Below are 25,531 nucleotides of genomic sequence, written 5' to 3'. Positions count from 1 at the left end.
AAAAAAATAAACATTTAAAAACCGTACTGCAACCGCATACGTTTTTTTTCACATGGACATCAATGGGAAACACACATGTATACAGTTCCATATGGGAAACCGTATACGGTTTTTACTTTGCACATGCGCATTTGCATTTTAAAGTCCCCACCCAACACCCCTCCCATTAAAATTGGACAAAATTATCAAAAACGTATGGTTTAAAAAAATAAAAATAAAAAAAAAACAGACGGAACTGTATGCACTATAAAAAACAGTATACAGTTTAAAAACTCATACGGTTTACTTTTTCCCATACGGTTCCATCCGTTTTTTTGCCGTACGGTTTCTTTAGAAAAACTGATTGAAAACAGTATGACAAAAACATGATGTGAACCCAGCCTTACATTGATTTCAGAGAGAAGTGTGTAACACTTCATTTCACCTGTGGCGGTGCTGTGGAGAAATTGAACACTTACTGTCAGGCTTCCCCTCTGATCACAGCTGATCACTGAGGTAGTGGAATATCATAGGATCTGTTATCTAAAGTATTATTCTTTTATTTTTCTTATTAAAGGGGTACTCCGGTGGAAAACTTTTATTTTTAATTTTTTAAATAATCTGGTGCCAGAAAGTTAAACAGATATGTAAATTACTTCTATTAAAAAATCTTAATCCTTCCAGTACTTATTAGCTGCTGAATACTACAAAGGAAATGATTTTCTTTTTAGAACACAGATCTTTCTGCGTACATCACGAGCACAGTGCTCTCTGTTGACATCTCTGGCCATTTTAGGAACTGTCCAGAGCAGCATATGTTTTCTATGGGGATTTTCTCCTACTCTGGACAGTTCTTAAAGGGGTGCTCTCGTGGAAAACTTTTTTTGTTTAATTCATCTGGTGCCAGAAAGTTTAACAGATTTGTAAATCACTTCTATTAAAAAATCTTAATCCTTCCAGTACTTTTTAGGGGCTGTATATTAAAGAGAAATCCAAAAAGCAATGCATTTCCTGTGATGTCCTGACCACAGTGCTCTCTGCCGACCTCTGCTGTCCATTTTAGGAACTGTCCAGAGAAGCATATGTTTGCTATGGGGATTTTCTCCAGTTCCTAAAATGGGCAGCAGAGATCATCAGAGAGCACTGTGGTCAGGACATCACAGGAAATGCATTGCTTTTTGGATTTCTCTTTAGTATACAGACCCTAAAAAGTACTGGAAGGATTAAGATTTTTTAATAGAAGTGATTTACAAATCTGTTTAACTTTCTGGCACCAGTTGATTTAAAAAAAAAAAAAAAAAAAAAAAGTTTTCTACGGGAGTACCCCTTTAAAATGGACAGAGATGTCAGCAGAGAGCACTGTGGTCATGATGTCAGTAGAGAGCACTGTGCTCGTGATTTCAGCAGAGAGCTTTGTGGTCCAAAAAGAAAAGAATTTCCTCTGTGGTATTCAGCAGCTAATAAGTACTGGAGGGATTAAAACATTTTTAATAGAAGTAATTTACAAATCTGTTAAATTTTCTGGCACCAGTTGATAAAAAAAAAAAAAAAAGTTTTCCATGGGAGTACCCCTTTAAAATGGACAGAGATGTCAGCAGAGAGCACTGGGCTTGTGATGTCAGCAGAGAGCTCTGTGGTGCAAAACGAAAAGAATTCCCTCTGTAGTATTCAGCAGCTAATAAGTACTGGAGGGATTAAAACATTTTTAATAGAAGTAATTTACAAATCTGTTAAATTTTCTGGCACCAGTTGATAAAAAAAAAAAAAGTTCTCCACCGGAGTACCCCTTTAAAAGGAATTTTTCAGAGTGAAGAATTCAGTTTTTTGGGGGGTACTATGGGGATGAATGCCTGATCACTGGGACTTCCTGCTATCTAATGTACGGGCCTGGCTCTCACCATGAGGTGGGGTAGAGGCTGGGGGGGTCCAACCACTGGGACCCCCAAGATCTAATGTACGGGCCGCTGAACTAACCATTTAGATCAGTGGTCTTCAACCTGTGGACCTCCAGATGTTGCAAAACTACAACTCCCAGCATGCCCGGACAGCCAACGGCTGTCCGGGCATGCTGGGAGTTGTAGTTTTGCAACATCTGGTGGTCTGTAGGTTGAAGACCACTGATTTAGATGCTTCTTCCCTGATCGCTGCGGCGGCCAACTTTGTAGATGAAATTGTGTAACGGCCCACTCGACCAATCACTGGTTGAGGCGCTCTTGCCCCCTCCCTCGGAGACCAGCAGAAGGGAAGGGAGTGCTCAGCCAATCACCAGCTGAGGTGGGGTTTTGTCTCAGCCCATGATTGGTTGAGTGGGCCGTTACACAATTTCATCTCCATATTGGCCGCCGGAGTGATCAGGGAAGAAGCATCTAAATGTTTAGATTAGGAGATCGTGGGGTCCCAGTGGTCGGACCCCCTTAGCCTCTCCTCCCCCTCCGCGCTCAGACACTTATCCCCTATCCACAGGAGTTTTTTTTGTTTACCCCCGGAATTCCCCTTTAAAGGGGTTATTTGCTTTGGACAACTCATACATGTCACGGTAATAAATGAAGCTCACAGCTCAGCCTCCCCCTCCTCTTCAAAGGTCACAGAGCATGCCCTTCTTGTGAGTGGGACAGCTGCAGACTGTTGTTATCTATGGGGCCTGCTGTAACATCTCTAAATGAAAAAAAAAAACATCTCAAAAAAAATAAAAAAACAGCAAGATAGCTGCCCCCATAATAAGGTACAAAAAAATGAAATAAATAAAAATGACAATGGAAAAAGATCCAAAATTAAAACGTGTTTCAGTATAACGAAAATCTAGGATAGGGTGATACATTTCCTTTAATAAGATTGGAAACCCCCTTTAAGTGTTCAGTTTTCCTGCAGCGCCACCACAGGGGAAATTAGGCATTACATATTATGGATTGTTTTTGTGATGGAGGACAGGGGACTCTGAACAGAGGAACCCCTCCGTCTTTAAAGGGGTACTCCACTTGCCCCAGCGTCCGGAACATTTTGTTCCGGACACTGGGTGCGGGCTGCGGGGGTCGTGATGTCACGGCCACGCCCCTTGTGATGTCACACAACGCCCTCTCAGTGCAAGTCTATGGGAGGGGGCGTGACGGCTGCCACGCCCCCTCCCATAGACTTGCACTGAGGGGGCGTTGCGTGACTTCACGAGGGGGCGTGGCCGTGACGTCACAACCTTACAACTGCCACGCCCCCTCCCATAGACTTGCACTGAGGGGGCGTTACATGACATCACGGGGGCGTGGCCGTGACGTCACGACCCCCGCAGCCCGCACCCTGCGTTCGGAACAAAATGTTCTGGACGCTGGGGCAGTGGAGTACCCCTTTAAACTCAGAATTCTCTAGTAGGTTAAATAAAATTAAGTTTTTTAAACCAGAGGACCCCATTAACACCTTAAGGATATACGTTGAGTGCCCCAATAATACTTACCAGGGAAGTAAGTTTGCTTCAGACCCGATGTCCGGCACCTTCACTTTAGATAATCAAAGTCAAAGTATTTAATCGCGGCATCTAAAAATGCTGAAATTCATTTGGCATTGGATCAGGGGGGCTGATTGGGACCTCCATGGGGTGATCACGGGGTGCCGATCAGCAGAGATGGAGGCCAGAGGATCCCTACCTGCCTCCTTACCATGTGATCAGTGCTGATAACACTTATCCACAGCATTGTTCAGTGTATGCAATCTAAAGATTCTATGTAATAGTCATCTATGGGGACTAAAAAAGTGTAAATAAAATAACTTTTTAAAAAGTGTTAATAAATTTAAATAAGCCCCTCCCCTAATAAAAGTTTGAACCTCCCCCCTTTTGCCATGTTTTTAAATAAAATAATGTAAACAAAAATAAACAAACATATGTGGTATCGCCGCGTGCGGAAATGTCCCAACTATTAAACTATAATGTTACTGAAACTGCCCGGTCAATGGAGTACACATAACGTTAAAAAAAAAGTCCGAAATTGCTGCTTTTTGTCACTTAATATATAACAAAAAAATTTACAAAATAAAAAAAATGATCAAAAAGTCCTATCTAAACGAAAACAGATCACAGCGCCAAAAAAGAGCTCCCTTATATTAAAGGGGTACTCTGGTGGAAAAAAAAAATTCTAATCAGCTAGTGGCAGAAAGTCATACAGATATGTAAATTACTTCTATATAAAAATCTTAATCCTTCCAGTACCTATCAGCTGCTGTATGCTCCACAGGAAGTTGTGCTCTCTGGCGTCACCACTGTCCGTGTCATGAACTGTCCAGAGTAGGAGCAAATCTCCATAGCAAACCTCTCCTGCTCTGGACAGTTCCTGACATGGACAGAGGTGGCAGTAGAGAACACTTTTGGCAGACAGAAAAAGAACAACTCAACTTCAGCAGCTGATAAGTACTGGAAGGATACATTTTTTTTAATATAGAAGTAATTTACAAATCTGTATAACTTTCTGCCACTAGTTGCTTAGAAAAAAAAAATAGTTTTCCACCAGAGTACCCCTTTAACCTTTCTAAAATACTTCATAAACATTTTTGATCTCCTTTTTATAGAAATCATGGCTTATGAAAAAAAGACCACTAGGGGTCCCCATAACATCCAGAACATGCCGCATTATCATTGTCCCAGCTGCAGCACAGGCTGGGACAAAGTCCAGGAAGTGAGGGCGGGACTAGAACTTCTCTGTGCTCACTCCTGTTCTGTCAGACCCCTGTTTGAAAACAGAGAAAAGGGGGTTACAGAGCAGCCTGCAGTGAAACCCAGCACAGCACAGCAGACTCAGCAGGGAGGAAGTGAATGCATGGTGAGTGAGGGCGGGTTCTGTGCTTACCTCGGACATGCCCATTCTTGAGCAGTGGATGTAAGAATGAGTGAGCAGCAGGATAAAGGTATGCTTTAACAGACCATGTCGCTTCCCCTTTAAATTTCGTTCCTTAGGTCTTAAGGAGGAAATGCCTTTCCTGTTCCTTACGATATAATTTTATTGTATCCTGACTTTTCTTCCGGAGGAAACCGGCGCCATTCTGGTCGCTTCTATGACAACTGAAGCGACAATACCGAAATAATCTGGTTATACATCCTCGCCTAATTCGGTGTTTCCCAAACAGTGTGCCTCCAGCTGTTGCAAAACTACAACCCCCAGCATGCCCAGACAGCCAATGGCTGTCTGGGCATGCTGGGAGTTGTAGTTTTGCAACCGCTGGAAAGAGTCTTCCAGAAAAAAAACATGAATTGGCTCCAGAAAGTTAAACAGATTTATAAATTACTTCGATTAAAAAAATCTTAATCCTTCCAATAGTTATCAGCTGCTGAAGTTGAGTTGTTCTTTTGTGTCTGGCAACAGTGCTCTCTGCTGACATCTCTGTCTGTCTTGGGAACTGCACAGAGTAGAAGAGGTTTGCTATGGGGATTTGCTTCTACTCTGGACAGTTCCCGAGACAGGTGTCATCAGAGAGCACTTAGACAGAAAAGAACAACTCAACTTCAGCAGCTCATAAGTACTGAAAGGATTAAGATTTTTTTTTAAAGAAGTAATTTACAAATTTGTTTAACTTTCTGGAGCCAGTTGAGATATATAAAACGTTTTTTTTTTTCTTGGATAACCCCTTTAAGGCTGTCCAGGATATAGATATGGTCTAAGGTTATGCTGGGAGTTGTAGTTCTGCCACAGTTTTGAGAAACGCTGCTCTATACACAGAGACCTATCTCAGAAAGACATGAAGCAGTGTTTCCCAACCAGTGCACCTCCAGCTGTTACCGCATACTGTGTTATTATGGAGTTTATGGTATGATCAGTATGCAGTGAGCTCCCCCTAGTGGTGACCATATGCTCTTCACGTTCAGGCATTCAGTTTGTATAAGGTAATCTTTCCCAAATAGCGCCTCCATCTCTTGCAAAACTACAACTCCCAGCATGAGATGGGGCTTACTGGATACTATGTTATTATTTAGTTAAATGTATGATCAGTATGCGTTTAGCTCCCCCTAGTGGTGACAACATGCTTTTCCTGTTTAAACATCCACTTTACACAAGGCAGTGTTTCCCAACTAGAGTGCCTCCAGCTCTTGCAAAACTACAACTCCCAGCATGCCTGGACAGCCCTTGGCTGTCCGGACATGCTGGGACTTGTAGTTTTGCAACCGCTGGAAAGAGTCTAGGTTGGGGGACATATCCAGTAGAATCAGTATGTGGAGAGCTCCCCCTAGTGGTGACCATATGCTCTTCACGTTTAGGCACTCACTTCGCATAAGGTAATCTTTCCCAACCAGTGCGGCTCCAGCTCTTGCAAAACTACAACTCCCAGCATGCCCGGACAACAAACGTACCACATTCTACACCACCCAGAGAGCGCAGCATGCTTGCACAATTTTTGGCGTACAAAAAATGTATTTATACGCAGATAATGGATGCACAGAATCAGTGTGCACACTAAGTCGCGGACTCTGCAAGTGCCTAAATACGAAAGGGATGAGTGAGCGCAAACAGCGGGGAAAAAAAATGTAAAAAAATTGCACAAAATTATTCATAAATATACATAAACATAAAAAAAAAAAAAAAAAAAATATATAAAAAACAATATTTATATATATATATATATATATATATATATATATATATATAACAATAAAAATAAATATAAACAAACACAAATTATATATATATATATACATACACACAAATATAAAATAAATAAAAAAACAACAATATATATATATATATATATATATATATATATATATATAAAACAAATATAAATATATATATATATATATACACAAATATAATACAATAAAAATAAATATTAAAAAAACAATGATGAAGTGGGGAGTTTTCGAAGCGGAAAATGCATAAAAACTTAAAAAATATGAAATGTAGAATAAAAAAATATTAAATAAATTTGTGCAAATTTTGCTAATCTGGATGTCAGATGCGGCTTTTGCACCTGTGTGCGCAGCGACAACCGGCGACTGTTTTAGGCCGCCGCGAAACAAACCGATAATTGTCCTTCCAGCAGTTCCTGGCTGCCGAGCGTCTCCGCACCCAGACACATGATCCGCCGCCGCCGCCGCTGTGTTTGTTTTGGTTTCTGGATAATTACACAGCAAATTACAGCAGGCAGCGCACAAGGGCATCTCACCGCTGCAAGGTTATAGGAGTTAAAGAAGCACTCTGGGAAATTCTATTTTATTTATTTATTTTTGCTTCTATATTGCAGCATAGCCTATTATCAGAAAATAATGTAGAGGTTCTTGTGTATGCCTTGTGCTTACCTGTTTTAGCTGACGTGGCAGGCATGGAGTTTTCAGCCATACTAGTTGCAATTCCACCTCTGAAATGGATTCCTAATGCTGCCTATATTTCCCATGAATCTTCTTGCTTTGCAGAGAAAGGGGGTGTGAAGTCTCATCACTGAAATTATTTCCAAATTCTGCCTACATTTCCCATGAATCCTCTGGCTTATTCAGAGAGAGAGGGGGGATGGAGTCTGATTTATTATTTCTTATATACTGCAGCATAGGCCGTTATTAGAGAATAACGTAAAGGTTCTTGTGTATGCCTTTGTGCTTACCTGTTTTAGCTGATGTGGCAGGCATGGAGTTTTTTAGCCACACTAATTCCTATTCATCACCGAAATGATTTCCTCATGCGGCCTACATTTGCCATGAATTCTCTCGCTTTGCAAAGAGAGAGAGAGGGGGTGGGGGGGGGGGTGGAGTCTGATCACTGCTCCTGGTCATCTAATTAGGCTTGCTGATTAAAGGATTACTGATTAAAGGGGTACTCCAGTGGAAAACTATTTTTTTTAATCAACCGGTGCCAGAAAGTTAAACAGATTTGTACATTACTTCTATTTAAAAATCTTAATCCTTCCAGTACTTGCTGCTGTATGCTACAGAGGAAATTGTGTAGTTCTTTCCTGTCTGACCACAGTGCTCTCTGCTGACACCTCTGTCCATGTCAGGAATTGTCCAGAGCAGGATAGGTTTGCTATGGGGATTTGCTCCTACTCTGGACAGAGATGTCATCAGAGAGCACTGTTGTTTAGACTGAAAAGAAATTAAAAAAGTAAAGAACTTCCTGTGAAACATACAGCAGCTAATAAGTACTGGAAGGATTAAGATTATTAAATAGAAGTAATTTACAAATGTGTTTAACTTTCTGGCACCAGTTGATTTAAAATAATAATAATAATAATAATTTTCCACTGGAATACCCCTTTAGACTTGGATTGGGGTCAGTGCACATTATGCACAGTTTTGATGCATTTTCTTATTCAGGGTACGGTCCCACGTAGTGTATGTGCATCCTATTTCATGTTGTGCAAAATATGCTGTGCAGCGGAAAATATGCAGCGTATTTTCCTCTGAGTAGACACACAGGCTACCCGGCGGCAGCCCTGTGTGTGCAGCGAGGTTTGGAGGCAAACCTTGCTGCACACACAGGGCTGCCGCCGAGTAGCCTGTGTGTCTACGCAGAGGAAAATATGCTGCATATATGCTATGTGGAAATGTACCCTGAATAAGAAAATGTATTAAAACAGCTTATAATGGGAATTGACCCCAACCCAAGTCTAATCAGTTCACCTGGGTGACCTCCAGCACCAGCAGCCTAATTAGATGACCAGGTGAAGTGATCAGACTCCACCCTCTCTCTCTCTGCAAAGCAAGAGGATTTATGGGAAATGTAGGCAGCATTGGAAAATCATTTCAGTGATGAGACTCTACCCCCTTTCTCTGCAAAGCTAGAAGATTCATGGGAAAGCATAGGCAGCATTAGGAATCAATTTAAGAGATGGAATTGCAACCAGTATGGCTGAAAACTCCATGCCTGCCACATCAACTAAAACAGGTAAGCACAAAGTGCAGTTATTTAGAGAATTACTGATATGAGGGGAAAGTGATTTGACCTATAACACAACTGAGGGGTTTTATGAATATTTAAAGTCTTCAGATTGACTTTTATTTTTTTATTTTTTTTGCCTCAGTTTTCCAAAATACCCTTCTCCAAATCTGTGCCTCCACACAATCCTGTCTCTGAGCTCTACAAGCAGTTCTTTCCCCCTCATGGCTTGTTTTTTTGGCCCTGATATGCATCATTATAGCCCTTATATAGACAGGGCTGTGTCTTTCCAAATCCTGTCCAATCAGGTGACTTCAATCAAGGTGACTAATGGGAGGAGCCAGAGCCCAATATCAAGTGACTTAGCAAAAGGGTCTGAATACCTATGTCCATTACAAATTTAGAGTTTTTCCTTTTTAATAAATGTACAAAAAAAATGCAAAAATTCTTTTTTTTAACTTTTACTATTAAACTAGATTTTTAGTACAAGGCCGCAACATAACAAAGCATAAAAAAAGGGAGTGTCTGAAAACTTTTAGAATTATATATATATATATATATATATATATAATAGTAGTAATATGCAGCGCACCGAAATGTAATGCAAAGTGCTTTATTCCATGTGGTACAAAAGCGACGTTTCGCCGGCCTCACGCCAGCATTCTCAAGTGTATATATATATATATATATATATATATATATATATATATATATATTATTTTTTATTTTTATTTTTTTTAATTATTATTTTTTATTTAGAAATTTTTATTTTTATTTTTAGTTATTAATATCACATTTATTATTATTATGTTTTTTATTTATTACATTTTTTGTTTTGTTTTTTACTTTTTTTTTGTCAGGGAAAAATACATGAAAGTCATGTCTGTTGATTCTGTGTGTCTTTACGTGCCTTTGCAGTTATGTAGTAATGGGTTACAGGACTCCGGATCCCTTTGATGTGATCTGGGAAAGCAGCAGCTGAAAACTTTAGATTAGATACAAGGGTCTGCCCCGCGAGTACAACAAATAACAGAATGTCCTGCCCTACAGAAAACAAAGTTCACCCTGACACCCTGACATTAGTCGACGACTGGTGTGTGTGTTGGGGGGGGGGGGGGGGGTATGCAATCGTTTAAACCCGTGTTTCCCAAGCAGGATGCCTCCAGCTGTTACAAAACTACAACTCCCAGCATGGCTGGACAACATTTGGCCTACCGCATACTGTGTCATTATTGAGTTTATTGTAGGATCAGTATGCGGTGAGCTCCCCCTAGTGGTGACTTTATGCTCTTCACATTTAGGCATTCAGTTTGCCCATTGTAGTGTTTCCAAACCAGGGTGCATCCAGCTGTGGCAAAACTCCAACTCCCAGCATGCCCGGACAGCCTTTGGCTGTCCGGGCATGCTGGGAGTTGTAGTTTTGCTTAAGCTGGAGGCACCCTGGTTGGGAAACACTGGGAATTTTTTACTCAAATTTGTTTCTTGAATTTTGGGGGAAAATGCAGGGCTTGACCAATCCCGCGTCGCCATGGTGACTAAGAATCTTGTTGTGGCTTTTAGTTTTTTGTCAGCCCTTTCCAATTGGGGTTTCAGTCTTTAAAAAACAACAGTTTTAGTTATCTCCACCTCCGTTCCCACGCTGATCCCCCATTCTGCCTCCAGTCGGCGCCACATGAGCAGCAGACGTCAGGTGACCGCACAGTTAATCAGCCGCCTCGGCGGTCACGCTCCATAAACTTTTTGTTTATTCTAAGATGAAGGGGACACTATTGATTGTAACACATGAGGGGGATACTAATGATCGTGACACATGTGGGGAGATGAGGGGGACACTAATGATCGTGACACATGTGGGGAGATGAGGGGGATACTAATGATCGTGAAACATGAGGGGGACACTAATGATAGTGACACGTGAGGGGAGATGAGGGGGATACTAATGATCGTGACACATGTAGGGAGATGAGGGGGACACTAATGATCGTGACACATGTGGGGAGATGAGGGGGATACTAATGATCGTGACACATAAGGGGGACACTAATGATAGTGACACGTGAGGGGAGATGAGGGGGATACTAATGATCGTGACACATGTGGGGAGATGAGGGGGACACTAATGATAGTGACACGTGAGGGGAGATGAGGGGGATACTAATGATCGTGACACATGTGGGGAGATGAGGGGGATACTAATGATCGTGACACAAGTGTAGAGATGAGGGGGACACTAATGATCGTGACACATGTGGGGAGATGAGGGGGACACCAGTGTTCGAAACTCATGAGGGGGGGCACTAATGATAGTAACTTATAAGGGGAGATGAGGGGGACACTAATGATCGGGACACAGGAGGGGAGATGAGGGGGAGTCTACTGAATGTTACACATGGGGAGATAAGGCAACACTTAAGTTTGTGATACAGGGAGAGATGAGGGGGCACTATTGACTGTGACACAGGGAGAGATGAGGGGACACTATTGACTGTGACACAGAGAGATAAGGGGACACTAATGACTGACGCAGGGAGATATGAAGGGACACTAAAGACTGTGACACGGAGAGATGAGGGGACATTAATGGCTTACAAAGGGAGAGATAAGGGGACACTATTAACTGTGACACAGGGGGAATATGAGGGGAGGCTAATGACTGTGACACAGGGAGAGATGAGGGGACACTAATGACTGTGCCACAAGGAGAGATGAGGGGACACTATTTACTGACACAGGGAGATGAGGGGACTCTAATGACTGTGACACGGGGAGATATGAAGGGACACTAAAGACTGTGACACGGAGAGATGAGGGGACACTAATGGCTTACACAGGGAGAGATAAGGGAACGCTATTAACTGGGGGAAGATGAGGGGAGGCTAATGACTTTGACACAGAGAGAGATGAGGGGGCACTAATGACTGTGACACAGGGAGAGATGAGGGGACTGTAATGACTGTGACGCAGGGAGAGATGAGGGGAAACTAATGACTGTGACACAGGAAGAGATGAGGGGACACTAATGACTGTGACACAGAAAGAGATGATGGGACACTAATAACTGTAACACAGGAAGAGATGAGGGGAAACTAATGACTGTGATACAGGAAGAGATGATGGGACACTAATAACTGCAACACAGGAAGAGATGAGGGGAAACTAATAACTGTGACACAGGAAGAGATCAGGGGAAACTAATGACTGTGACACAGGAGAGATGAGGGGAAACTAATGACTGTGACACAGGAAAGATGAGGGGAAACTAATGACTGTGACACAGGAAGAGATGAGGGGAAACTAATGACTGTGACACAGAAAGAGATGATGGGACACTAATAACTGCAACACAGGAAGAGATGATGGGAAACTAATGACTGTGACACAGGAAGAGATGAGGGGAAAATAATGACTGTGACACAGGAAGAGATGAGGGGAAACTAATGACTGTGACACAGGAAGAGATGAGGGGACACTAATAACTGCAACACAGGAAGAGATGAGGGGAAACTAATGACTGTGACACAGGAGAGATGAGGGGAAACTAATGACTGTGACACAGGAGAGATGAGGGGACACTAATGACTGTGACACAGGAGAGATGAGGGGACACTAATGACTGTGACACAGGAAGAGATGAGGGGACACTAATGACTGTGACACAGGAGAGATGAGGGGAAACTAATGACTGTGACACAGGAAGAGATGAGGGGACACTAATGACTGTGACACAGGAAGAGATGAGGGGACACTAATAACTGTGACACAGGAGAGATGAGGGGACACTAATGACTGTGACACAGGAAGAGATGAGGGGACACTAATGACTGTGACACAGGAAGAGATGAGGGGACACTAATAACTGTGACACAGGAAGAGATGAGGGGACACTAATGACTGTGACACAGGAGAGATGAGGGGACACTAATGACTGTGACACAGGAGAGATGAGGGGACACTAATGACTGTGACACAGGAAAGATGAGGGGAAACTAATAACTGCAACACAGGAAGAGATGATGGGAAACTAATGACTGTGACACAGGAAGAGATGAGGGGAAAATAATGACTGTGACACAGGAAGAGATGAGGGGAAACTAATGACTGTGACACAGGAAGAGATGAGGGGACACTAATAACTGCAACACAGGAAGAGATGAGGGGAAACTAATGACTGTGACACAGGAGAGATGAGGGGAAACTAATGACTGTGACACAGGAGAGATGAGGGGACACTAATGACTGTGACACAGGAGAGATGAGGGGACACTAATGACTGTGACACAGGAAGAGATGAGGGGACACTAATGACTGTGACACAGGAAGAGATGAGGGGACACTAATAACTGTGACACAGGAGAGATGAGGGGACACTAATGACTGTGACACAGGAAGAGATGAGGGGAAACTAATGACTGTGACACAGGAAGAGATGAGGGGACACTAATGACTGTGACACAGGAAGAGATGAGGGGACACTAATAACTGTGACACAGGAAGAGATGAGGGGACACTAATGACTGTGACACAGGAGAGATGAGGGGACACTAATGACTGTGACACAGGAAGAGATGAGGGGAAACTAATGACTGTGACACAGGAAGAGATAAGGGGACACTAATGACTGTGACACAGGAAGAGATGAGGGGACACTAGTGACTGTGACACAGGGAGAGATGAGGGGACACCCCTTTTACATGCAGGTGTAGATGGCGGTGTACCCAAACAATATCATGGTCTGGTATCCGGTCTTTGCATGTCCATGGCCCCCGGATGGCGGTTATATAGGTTGCTATAGGCCTCATCTCTGCCGATCCTGGCGCTGCTGCCTGTGTATACGGTGCTGTGGGATCGCTGCCTGTATAGATCAATATACTCGTTTCTATGGATACTATAGATTTCGGCGCTGATGGCTGTGACCACGGAGCGCCGGACGGGGGTCATACGGGTCACAATACTATGTTACATCTGTATACTCGGCACTAATGTCCTTTTATATCTCATTTTCAGATTGTCTATTTAAGGTCTGTCCTATGAACAGATACTCCGCGCAGAAACAGTTCTGGAAAGCCAAACAGGTGAAACAAGGGAACAACACAGAGGCCGCGCTTCTCAAGAAATTACAGGTGAGCGCCAAAGTGCGATTGGGAGGTCCTGAGACCCGGATCTGTCAACGCGCCGAGAAAGACTCTTAAAGGGGTACACCACTGCCCCAGCGTTCAGAACATTTTGTTCCAAACGCTTGGTGCGGGCAGCGGGGTCGTGACGACCCCGCTGCCCGCACCCAGCGTTTGGAACAAAACCACGCCCCCTTAATGCAAGACACGCCCCCTCTCATAGCCTTGCATTTAGGGGGCGTGGCGTGACATCATGAAGGGTGTGGCTGTGACATCACGACCCTCGCTTTCCGCACCCAGCGTTCAGAACAAAAAAATTTCCGTACGCAGGGGGCAGTGGAGTACCCCTTTAAAGGGGTACTTTAAAGGGGTACTCCGGTGGAAAACAATTTGTTTAAAATCAACTGGTGCCAGAAAGTTAAACAGATTGGTAAATTACTTCCATTAAAAAAAAAATCTTAATCCTTCCAGTACTTATCAGCTGCTGTATGCTCCACAGGAAGTTCTTTTCTTTTTGAATTTCTTTTCAGTCTGATCACAGTGCTCCCTGCTGACACCTCTGTCCGTGTCAGGTACTGTACAGAGCAGGAGAGGTTTTCTATGGGGATTTGCTTGTAGTCTGGACAGTTCCTGACATGGACAGAGGTGTCAGCAGAGAGCACTGTGGTCAGACAGAAAAGAAATTTAGAAAGAAAAGAACTTCCTGTGGAGCATATAGCAGCTGATAAGTACTGGAAGGATTAAGATTTATAGAAGTAATTTACAAATCTGTTTAACTTTCTGGCACCAGTTGATTTAAAAATAAATAAATAAAATAAAAAGTTTTCCACCAGAGTACCCCTTTAAGTTTTGCTGCAAAATCTGAGATCGAACTGGTTTCTATGGACGAGCTGCGATAAAGAGAAAGTGGTTTTTAGGCAGCGTATCCATAGCAACCAGACATAACTCATTTCATAGAGTGCTTCTTTAATCAGAGTTTCCTAAAATGAAATGGAGATGGAGAGCCCCTTTAATTCCGACTGGACCACTGGAGAGAGGGTTGGGGGGGTTTCTGTACAGTAACCACATGACGAGATAATGTTGGGGGTTGTGGTCGTGCGGCACAGATGTCGGAGGACACAGCAGAAGTGGCCGTGACTTTTGGCCGGTTGGTGAAGGAAGGAATTTTGACCTCTTATCGCCTCCTCCCCCAAATCATGGAGGTCACTAATACTTAGGAATGAATGTGTCTGAAGATTTAAAGGGCCGGTAGCCCTTATATACCCCTGACAGGAGGATGAGATATATGGAGCTGTTTGTAAGTTTCTATAGTTATTGCTGCCTGCTAGTCCTGCTCTCAGTGGAGACAATTGTATCCAGTCTAGACAATGCTCTGTGAGCTAAACATCCTGGACTCCAGACTGATACATTGTACATAGCTAGTCCTGCTCTCAGTGGAGACAATTGTATCCAGTCTAGACAATGCTCTGTGAGCTAAACAGCCCGAACCCCAGACTGATACATTGTACATAGCTAGTCCTGCTCTCAGTGGAGACAATTGTGTCCAGTCTAGACAATGCTCTGTGAGCTAAACAGCCCGAACCCCAGACTGATACATTGTACATAGCTAGTCCTGCTCTCAGTGGAGACAATTGTGTCCAGTCTAGACAATGCTCTGTGAGCTAAACAGCCCGAACCCCAGACTGATACATTGTACATAGCTAGTCCTGCTCTCAGCTGAGAAGTGATACAATTGTATCCAGTCTAGACAATGCTCTGTGAGCTAAACATCCTGGACTCCAGACTGATACATTGTACATAGCTAGTCCTGCTCTCATTGGAGATAATTGTATCCAGTCTAGACAATGCTCTGTGAGCTAAACATCCTGGACTCCAGACTGATACATTGTACATAGCTAGTTCCGATCTCAGCTGAGAAGTGATACAATTGTATCCAGTCTAGACAATGCTCTGTGAGCTAAACATACCGGACCCCAGACTGATACATTGTACATAGCTAGTCCTGCTCTCAGCTGATATGTGGATACTATTGTTTCCAGTCTAGACAATGCTCTGTGAGTACTCTGTGAGTACAAATTGTTTAGCTCACAGAGCATTTTCTATACTAGATGCAACTGTATCACTTCTCAGCTGAGAGCAGGACTAGCTATGTACAATGTATCAGTCTGGGGTCCAGGATGTTTAGCTCACAGAGCATTGTCTAGACTGGATACAATTGTCTCACTTCTCAGCTGAGCGCAGGAACACACATGGAACTACAGCTATACACAAAATACAATTTTTATTAATTAAAACACATGATAAAATCATAAAAATACATTAAAAAGACGAACACAACAACTGATAGAGGCCATGGTGCAGCACTCCAGATAAATCCGAGGTGCAAAAAAAAATAGAAAGAAATAAAAATAATTATCAAATAATAAATCAAATATATTAGATCCAGAAATAGTTTGTTTTGAATCTGTGGATACATAATGATGTACAGGTGGATATATATTTCATCTCTTATGTATTTGAGAGTTTTTCAAGTGATTTTACATGATTGGAATCCACTGTTTGGCACTTTATGTATAATTATACACGGCTGCTGTTGTTTACATATAGGATTATTAACACTTTTTACACTTATATGGATATATAAATGATTGGCCCTGGAATTGTTTTGTGATTATTAATTGTTCACATGGGTATATATAACCCCCTAATGTGTATTTGATAAGGATCTGTGTGATCGGAAACGTTGCTGCTTGATATGAAGTGAATACATTTGCACCTTGGATTTATTTGGAGTGCTGCACCTTCTTTTTTGGAGAAATATATATATATATATATAAACAAAAGAGGAGCAGCACACCAGGTGACATGGGTAGTGGGTGCAGGCAGTCACAGAGACCCCGGTCCTGGGTCCAGAGGAGTAGACAGGAAAAAAAGAAGTCGACTGCATCACACCAGGTGACATGGGTAGTGGGTGCAGGCAGTCACAGAGACCCCGGTCCTGGGTCCAGAGGAGTAGACAGGAAAAAAAGAAGTCGACTGCATCACACCAGCGTATCGAGAAAAAAATGTTGTATCTTTATTCCATAGATACAAGGACTATGTTTCTGGGGTCTCACACAAGTCGGACTTGACAATGGTGGTGTGAGACCACAGAAATGTAGTCCTTGTATCTATGGAATAAAGCTACAACATTTTTTTCTCGATACGCTGGTGCGATTCAGTCGACTTCTTTTTTTCCTATATATATATATATATATATATATATATATATATATATATATGTGTGTGTATTTTATATATATATATATATATATTTATATATATCTTTGGACATTGCCGCCATCTTGATGAACACAGCAGTCACTTTGAAGCATGCGGTTCCTATGTGAACGCGCCTTTTCACGCCAGGCTTACATAGTGTCCCATCTCCTTACGTGCGCTTCCTGGCTTCTCTTAGGGTTTCTAATCTGCACGAACGAGGCCGCACCCAGAGTGGGAGAGAAGGGTGGTGAGACGACGCTGAGTTTTATCAGAAATCTGTGAGCGCACATCCCTGTCCTCAGGAGAGCAAGAAAGAGAGGAGCCGCAGCTCTGCTCACTGGAGCTTCACCCCCATAGACTTCTACCAAGCCATTAAAGGGGTTCTCACCTGGAAAAAAAAATGTTTTTATCAACTGGTGCCAGAAAGTTAAACAGATGTGTAAATTACTTTTATTTAAAAAATATTAATCCTTCCAGTACTTATCAGCTGTTATATGCTCCAGAGGAAGTTCTTTTCTTTTTTTCAATTTCCTTTCTGTCTGACCACAGTGCTCTCTGCTGACACCTCTGTCCATTTTAGGAACTGTCTGGAGCAGGAGAGGTTTACTATGGGCATTTGCTCCTACTCTGGACAGTTCCTGATATGGACAGAGGTGTCAGCAGAGAGCACTGTGGTCAGACAGAAAGGAAATTGAAAAAGAAAAAGAACTTCCTCTGGAACATACAGCAGCTGATAAGTACTGGAAGGGTTAAGATTTGTAAATAGAAGTAATTCACAAATCTGTTTAGCTTTCTGGCACCAATTGATAAAAAAAAAAAAATGTTTTCCAGTGGTGTACCCCTTTAAGTCATCAGCAGTCGGATCCTAGGAAAGCTGGGTGACAACCAACATGGCCGCCATTAAAGTGTTACTCTTCCCCTAGACATCTTATCCCCTATCCAAAGGTTAGGGGATAAGATGTCTGATCGCTGCCCCCCCGCGATCGATGTGCAGCACCTGGCATTCGTTTAGAATGCTGGGTGTGGGCGGCAGGGGTCATGATGTCACGGCCATGCCCCCTCGTGATGTCACGCCCCCCAATGCAAGTCTGGGTGTGGGCAGCGTAACGTCACGGCCACGCCCCAATCTTGATGTCACGCCCCCTCAATGCCAGTCTATGGGAGGGGGCGTGGCGGCTGTCACGCCCCCTCCCATAGACTTGCATTTAGGGGGTGTGACATCACAAGGGGGCGTGGCCGTGACGTTGCGCTGCCCGCACCCAGTGTTCAGAACAAAATGTTTCGAACGCTGGGGCAGCGGATTACCCCTTTAAGCTGGGTTCTCCAGTTTTTGGCTTATAAAATGCAATCACTGTCTCTATGTTTTTCAGTTCTTCAAAATCTCTGCTTGCCGGCAGTGAATGGAATTATTCCTGTTCCCATTTTGAATACTTCTCCCAGACTAGTTGAGACAGTCTCACCGTCGGACACGTCATTGATTCATATACCTTGTGCCAGGAGTGGGCACCCACAATAGGGGGCGCTCTTTCTATTTAGTAGCTCTGCATAGAGCCTTAGGACTCTCTCAGTACCCACCAGTCAGGGACGTAACTATAGTCTTATGGGCTCTGGTGCAAAAGTTCAGCTTGGGCTTGCCCCAGACAACCTCTCATTATGACCCCCGGGGCACGGCCCGCCCATAGATTTCGTCTTCATCTCTGGCAAAGTTCCCTCTAAGCCTGTGCTGTAAGTCCGCAGGGCAGGTAGAGACCTGGGCACTGTTCCTGCTAAAGCCGGCAATACAGAACCACCTCAAGAAAGTGTTTATATACAGGGCAGGGAAAGGGTTAATGTTGGTATCCCTGCTGGTCTAGGTTAATGAACAGGGTAGTATCAGTATTTCTGGGCAGTGAAGGGGGTTAATGCGAGTGTACCTGCTGGTTTAGGGCAGTGAATTGGTTAATATATGTACCTCTTGGGATCTAGAGCAGTGAAGGGGTTAAAGGGGTACTTCGCTGCCCCAGCGTTCAGAACATTTTGTTGCTTGGACAGGCAGCGGGGGGTCGTGACATCATGGTCACACCCCCTTGTGACGTCACACCTCACCCCCTCAATGCAAGTCTATGGGAGGGGGCGTGGCTACTGCCACGCCGCCTCCCATAGACTTGCATTGAGGGGGTGTGGTGTGACATAACGAGGGGGCGTTGCCGTGACGTCACGACCCCAGACGCCCGCATCCAGAGTTGTAAACAAACACTGGTTGCTGCACAGAGATCTCGGGACCCCCGTGATCAGACATCTTATCCCCTAGCCTTTAGATAGGGGATAAGATGTCTAGGGGCGGAGTACCCCTTTAATGTCAGTATCTCTGAGGGTCTAGGGAGGTCAAAGAGATGATTTTAAGATCCCGGGTGGAAGGCGGCAAATGTTGTGTACCTGGGTTCCACTGGTTACGTCCATTGGTTGCATTGTCCTGGCTGCAACAGGAGGCTGATCACTAATGGTTCAGCTTCCTGTCCTCTCTGTGTACTGATCATAGAGATGAGTGCAGACCGAAAATAGAGAAGGCTCTGCAGCTGTGACTGTATGGCAACACAGCTCTATGGTCATAGAGAGAACTGAGTGCAGGGAGGGTATAGAGAGGACTGTGCAGCTGTAATTGTATGACCACACAGTTCTCTCCGTGATCATAGAGATGAGTGCAGGGAGGGGATAGAGAGGACTGTGCAGCTGTAACTGTATGAAGACACAGTTCTCTCTATGATCATAGAGATGAGTGCAGGGAGGGTATAGAGAGGACTGTGCAGCTGAAACTGTATGACCACACAGTTCTCTCTATGATCATAGAGATGAGTGCAGGGAGGGGATAGAGAGGACTGTGCAGCTGTAACTATATGAAGACACAGTTCTCTCTATGATCATAGAGATGAGTGCAGGGAGGGGATAGAGAGGACTGTGCAGCTGTAACTGTATGAAGACACAGTTCTCTCTGTGATCATAGAGATGAGTGCAGGGAGAGGATAGAGAAGACTGTGCAGCTGTAACTGTATGACCACACAGTTCTCTCTATAATCATAGAGATGAGTGCAGGGAGGGGATAGAGAGGACTGTGCAGCTGTAACTGTATGAAGACACAGTTCTCTCTATGATCATAGAGATGAGTGCAGGGAGGGGATAGAGAGGACTGTGCAGCTGTAACTGTATGAAGACACAGTTCTCTCTATGATCATAGAGATGAGTGCAGGGAGGGGATAGAGAGGACTGTGCAGCTGTGACTGTATGACCACACAGTTCTCTCTATAATCATAGAGATGAGTGCAGGGAGGGGATAGAGAGGACTGTGCAGCTGTAACTGTATGAAGACACAGTTCTCTCTATGATCATAGAGATGAGTGCAGGGAGGGGATAGAGAGGACTGTGCAGCTGTGACTGTATGACCACACAGTTCTCTCTATAATCATAGAGATGAGTGCAGGGAGGGGATAGAGAGGACTGTGCAGCTGTAACTGTATGAAGACACAGTTCTCTCTATGATCATAGAGATGAGTGCAGGGAGGGGATAGAGAGGACTGTGCAGCTGTAACTGTATGAAGACACAGTTCTCTCTATGATCATAGAGATGAGTGCAGGGAGGGGATAGAGAGGACTGTGCAGCTGTAACTGTATGACCACACAGTTCTCTCTATAATCATAGAGATGAGTGCAGGGAGGGGATAGAGAGGACTGTGCAGCTGTAACTGTATGACCACACAGTTCTCTCTATAATCATAGAGATGAGTGCAGGGAGGGGATAGAGAGGACTGTGCAGCTGTAACTGTATGAAGACACAGTTCTCTCTATGATCATAGAGATGAGTGCAGGGAGGGGATAGAGAGGACTGTGCAGCTGTAACTGTATGAAGACACAGTTCTCTCTATGATCATAGAGATGAGTGCAGGGAGGGGATAGAGAGGACTGTGCAGCTGTGACTGTATGACCACACAGTTCTCTCTATAATCATAGAGATGAGTGCAGGGAGGGGATAGAGAGGACTGTGCAGCTGTAACTGTATGACCACACAGTTCTCTCTATAATCATAGAGATGAGTGCAGGGAGGGGATAGAGAGGACTGTGCAGCTGTAACTGTATGACCACACAGTTCTCTCTATAATCATAGAGATGAGTGCAGGGAGGGGATAGAGAGGACTGTGCAGCTGTAACTGTATGAAGACACAGTTCTCTCTATGATCATAGAGATGAGTGCAGGGAGGGGATAGAGAGGACTGTGCAGCTGTAACTGTATGAAGACACAGTTCTCTCTATGATCATAGAGATGAGTGCAGGGAGGGGATAGAGAGGACTGTGCAGCTGTGACTGTATGACCACACAGTTCTCTCTATAATCATAGAGATGAGTGCAGGGAGGGGATAGAGAGGACTGTGCAGCTGTAACTGTATGACCACACAGTTCTCTCTATAATCATAGAGATGAGTGCAGGGAGGGGATAGAGAGGACTGTGCAGCTGTAACTGTATGACCACACAGTTCTCTCTATAATCATAGAGATGAGTGCAGGGAGGGGATAGAGAGGACTGTGCAGCTGTAACTGTATGAAGACACAGTTCTCTCTATGATCATAGAGATGAGTGCAGGGAGGGGATAGAGAGGACTGTGCAGCTGTAACTGTATGAAGACACAGTTCTCTCTATGATCATAGAGATGAGTGCAGGGAGGGGATAGAGAGGACTGTGCAGCTGTGACTGTATGACCACACAGTTCTCTCTATAATCATAGAGATGAGTGCAGGGAGGGGATAGAGAGGACTGTGCAGCTGTAACTGTATGACCACACAGTTCTCTCTATAATCATAGAGATGAGTGCAGGGAGGGTATAGAGAGGACTGTGCAGCTGTACCTGTATGCCCACACATTTCTCTTTATGTTTGGAGAGCATTGACTCATAGATTGTAACAAACTCTCAGCTGTGAGAAGTATGCTTGCACAGTTTTTTCTTAGTGAACATTGCCTTTATAGAAGTCGATCTGGAGATTTAGTTCTCCATAACATATACTGGATGATTCATGAATATTCCTTATCCCAAACCAATTCCATCACACCAGTCCGCTTCTGGATCTGTTCCGATTTATACCTTCTTTATCTCATTGTGTTGTCTCTTCTAAAATGTAATTTTCCTGCATTGATAAACTTGTTCAATTCTTGTTGAAATTTCAATAAAATCCATTGAAAAGAAAGTTCCCATTCACTAACAGCAAACAGAGATCCAATAAATGAGGAATTAAAACACAAAGTATAATAGAATATTTAAAGGGGTACTCTGGTGGAATTTTTATTTTATTTTAAATCAACTGGTGCCAGAAAGTTAAACAGATTTGTAAATTACTTCTATTAAAAAAATCTTAATCCTTCCAGTACTTATTAGCTGCTGAATACTAAAGAGGAAATTCTTTTCTTTTTGGAACACAGAACTCCCTGCTGACATCACGAGCACAGTGCTCTCTGCTGACACCTCTGTCCATTTTAGGAACTGTCCAGAGTAGGAGAAAATCCCCATAGCAAACATATGCTGCTCCGGACAGTTCCATTTAGCAGCTAATAAGTACTGGAAGGATTAAGATTTTCTAATAGAAATAATTTACAAATCTGTTTAACTTTCTGGCACCAGTTGATTTAAAAAAATAAAAAAAAAAGTTTTCCACTGGAGTACCCCTTTAACCCCTTAAGGACGCAGGACGTAAATGTACGTCCTGGTGAGGTGGTACTTAACGCACCAGGACGTACATTTACGTCCTAAGCATAACCGCGGGCATCGGAGCGATGCCCGTGTCATGCGCGGCTGATCCCGGCTGCTGATCGCAGCCAGGGACCCGCCGGCAATGGCCGACGCCCGCGATCTCGCGGGCGTCCGCCATTAACCCCTCAGGTGCCGGGATCAATACAGATCCCGGCATCTGCGGCAGTTCGCGATTTGAATGAACGATCGGATCGCCCGCAGCGCTGCTGCGGGGATCCGATCATTCATAACGCCGCACGGAGGTCCCCTCACCTTCCTCCGTCCGGCTCCCGGCGTCTCCTGCTCTGGTCTGTGATCGAGCAGACCAGAGCAGGAGATGACCGATAATACTGATCTGTTCTATGTCCTATACATAGAACAGATCAGTATTAGCAATCATGGTATTGCTATGAATAGTCCCCTATGGGGACTATTCAAGTGTAAAAAAAAATGTAAAATAATGTAAAAGTAAAAAAAAAGTGAAAAATCCCCTCCGCCAATAAAAAAGTAAAACGTCCGTTTTTTCCTATTTTACCCCCAAAAAGCGTAAAAAACATTTTTTATAGACATATTTGGTATCGCCGCGTGCGTAAATGTCCGAACTATTAAAATAAAATGTTAATGATCCTGTACAGTGAACGGCGTGAACGAAAAAAAATAAAAAAAGTCCCAAATTCCTACTTTTTTAATACATTTTATTAAAAAAAAATTATAAAAATGTATTAAAAGTTTTTTATATGCAAATGTGGTATCAAAAAAAAGTACAGATCATGGCGCAAAAAATGAGCCCCCATACCGCCGCTTATACGGAAAAATAAAAAAGTTAGAGGTCATCAAAATAAAGGGATTATTTTTTTAAGTGCAACAATAATATAAAAGTATATAATAATGGGTATCATTTTAATCGTATTGACCCTCAGAATAAAGAACACATGTCATTTTTACCATAAATTGTACGGCGTGAAAACAAAACCTTCCAAAATTAGCAAAATTGCGTTTTTCGTTTTAATTTCCCCACAAAAATAGTGTTTTTTGGTTGCGCCATACATTTTATGATATAATGAGTGATGTCATTACAAAGGACAACTGGTCGCGCAAAAAACAAGCCCTCATACTAGTCTGTGGATGAAAATATAAAAGAGTTATGATTTTTAGAAGGCGAGGAGGAAAAAATGAAAACGTAAAAATTAAATTGTCTGAGTCCTTAAGGCCAAAATGGGCTGAGTCCTTAAGGGGTTAAAGCCAGATTAGCTGTCTTTCCAGCTATTGTGAAACTACAAGTCCCAGCATACCCTGTTGTATAATGTTATTCTGGTCATACATGATGCTGACCTGTGACTCTTGCCTTGACATCTACTGCTGGTGCCGGGGCCATGTGTTTCCTCCTGTTGGCGCACAGAGACGGTGTACATCAGATTATGATCTCTGCTCCGGGAGGTGACACAATACAAGCTCATTGTGCCCGCGGGGTCTGTAGGTCATAGCTTTACCCTGTGGGAGTTGTGACATTTTCCACGCTGCCACAATGCTTATTCCTGTGTAGCTGCAAAACCGCTGTCCCAGTTTTGTGTCATATAACATATTATATGAACTCTCTGGGATTGTATTATGGATCTTTAAAGGGGTATTCCAGGAAAAAAAAACTGGCTCCAGAAAGTTAAACAGATTTGTAAATTACTTCAATTAAAAAAATCTTAATCCTTCCAATAATTATCAGCTACTGAAGTTGAGTTGTTCTTTTCTGTCTGGCAACAGTGCTCTCTGCTGACACCTCTGCTTGTCTCGGGAACTGCACAGAATTAAAGAGGTTTGCTATGGGGATTTGCTTCTACTCTGGACAGTTCCCAAAACTGGTGTCATCAGAGAGCACTTAGACAGAAAAGAACAACTCAACTTCAGAAGCTCATAAGTACTGAAAGGATCAACATTTTTTTTTATAGATGTCATTTACTAATCTGTTTAACTTTCTGAAGCCAGTTGATATATAAAAAAAAAGTTTTTTCCTGGAATACCCCTTTAACCTGATACTGCAGTTTCATCCCATCACGTTCACTTATAAAGAACTGAGCTGTAATACCAGGAGTAGCCACTACAAAACATATGGCGCTGTGCCCTGTAAACAATTAAGTGGACATGGTGCTATTAAAGGGGTATTCCGGTTTTATACATATTGGGGGAGATTTATCAAAACCTGTGCAAAGGAAAAGTTGTCCAGTTGCCTATAACAACCAATCAGCTCGCTTCTTTCATTTTTAACAAGGCCTCTGCAAAATGAAAGAAGCAATCTGATTGGTCGCTATGGGCAACTGGGCAATTTTTCCTCTGGACAGGTTTTGATAAATCTCCCCCATTATCCTTTGGATAGGGGATAAGATGCATGATCGCAGGGGTCCTGCCGCTGGGGACCCCCGCAATCTCGGTGCAGCCCCCAACAGGGGGACGTGACATCATGGCCACGCCCCATAGTGACATCATGCCACTGCCCTTCCATTCATGAATAGACATGAATGGAGGGGGCGGAATACCCCCTTTAAGTGTTCTATGGTTCCTTTGTTAGGCTGATTATTAGGGGTTTTGGAATTTGGACACCCACTGA

At 43.3% G+C, this 25,531-nt stretch overlaps 1 protein-coding gene across 7 annotated transcripts in view; it reads left to right on the top strand.

Annotated features, from left to right (window-relative positions):
• Window positions 1–25,531, top strand: part of ITPR2 (inositol 1,4,5-trisphosphate receptor type 2) — a 301,374-nt gene that overhangs the window by 66,242 nt on the left and 209,601 nt on the right. For all 7 annotated transcript variants that reach the window (XM_056517619.1, XM_056517614.1, XM_056517618.1 and 4 more), the window contains exon 3: window positions 13,821–13,936. In XM_056517619.1, the coding sequence (XP_056373594.1) occupies window positions 13,821–13,936 (116 nt within the window). The remainder of the gene's footprint in view (window positions 1–13,820; window positions 13,937–25,531) is intronic.

The sequence above is a fragment of the Hyla sarda genome, chromosome 4 (genome assembly GCF_029499605.1).
Source record: "Hyla sarda isolate aHylSar1 chromosome 4, aHylSar1.hap1, whole genome shotgun sequence".
NCBI lineage: Eukaryota > Metazoa > Chordata > Amphibia > Anura > Hylidae > Hyla > Hyla sarda.
The sequence above is the reverse complement of the archived record's forward strand: the minus strand, read 5'-3'. Positions and strand labels throughout refer to the sequence as shown.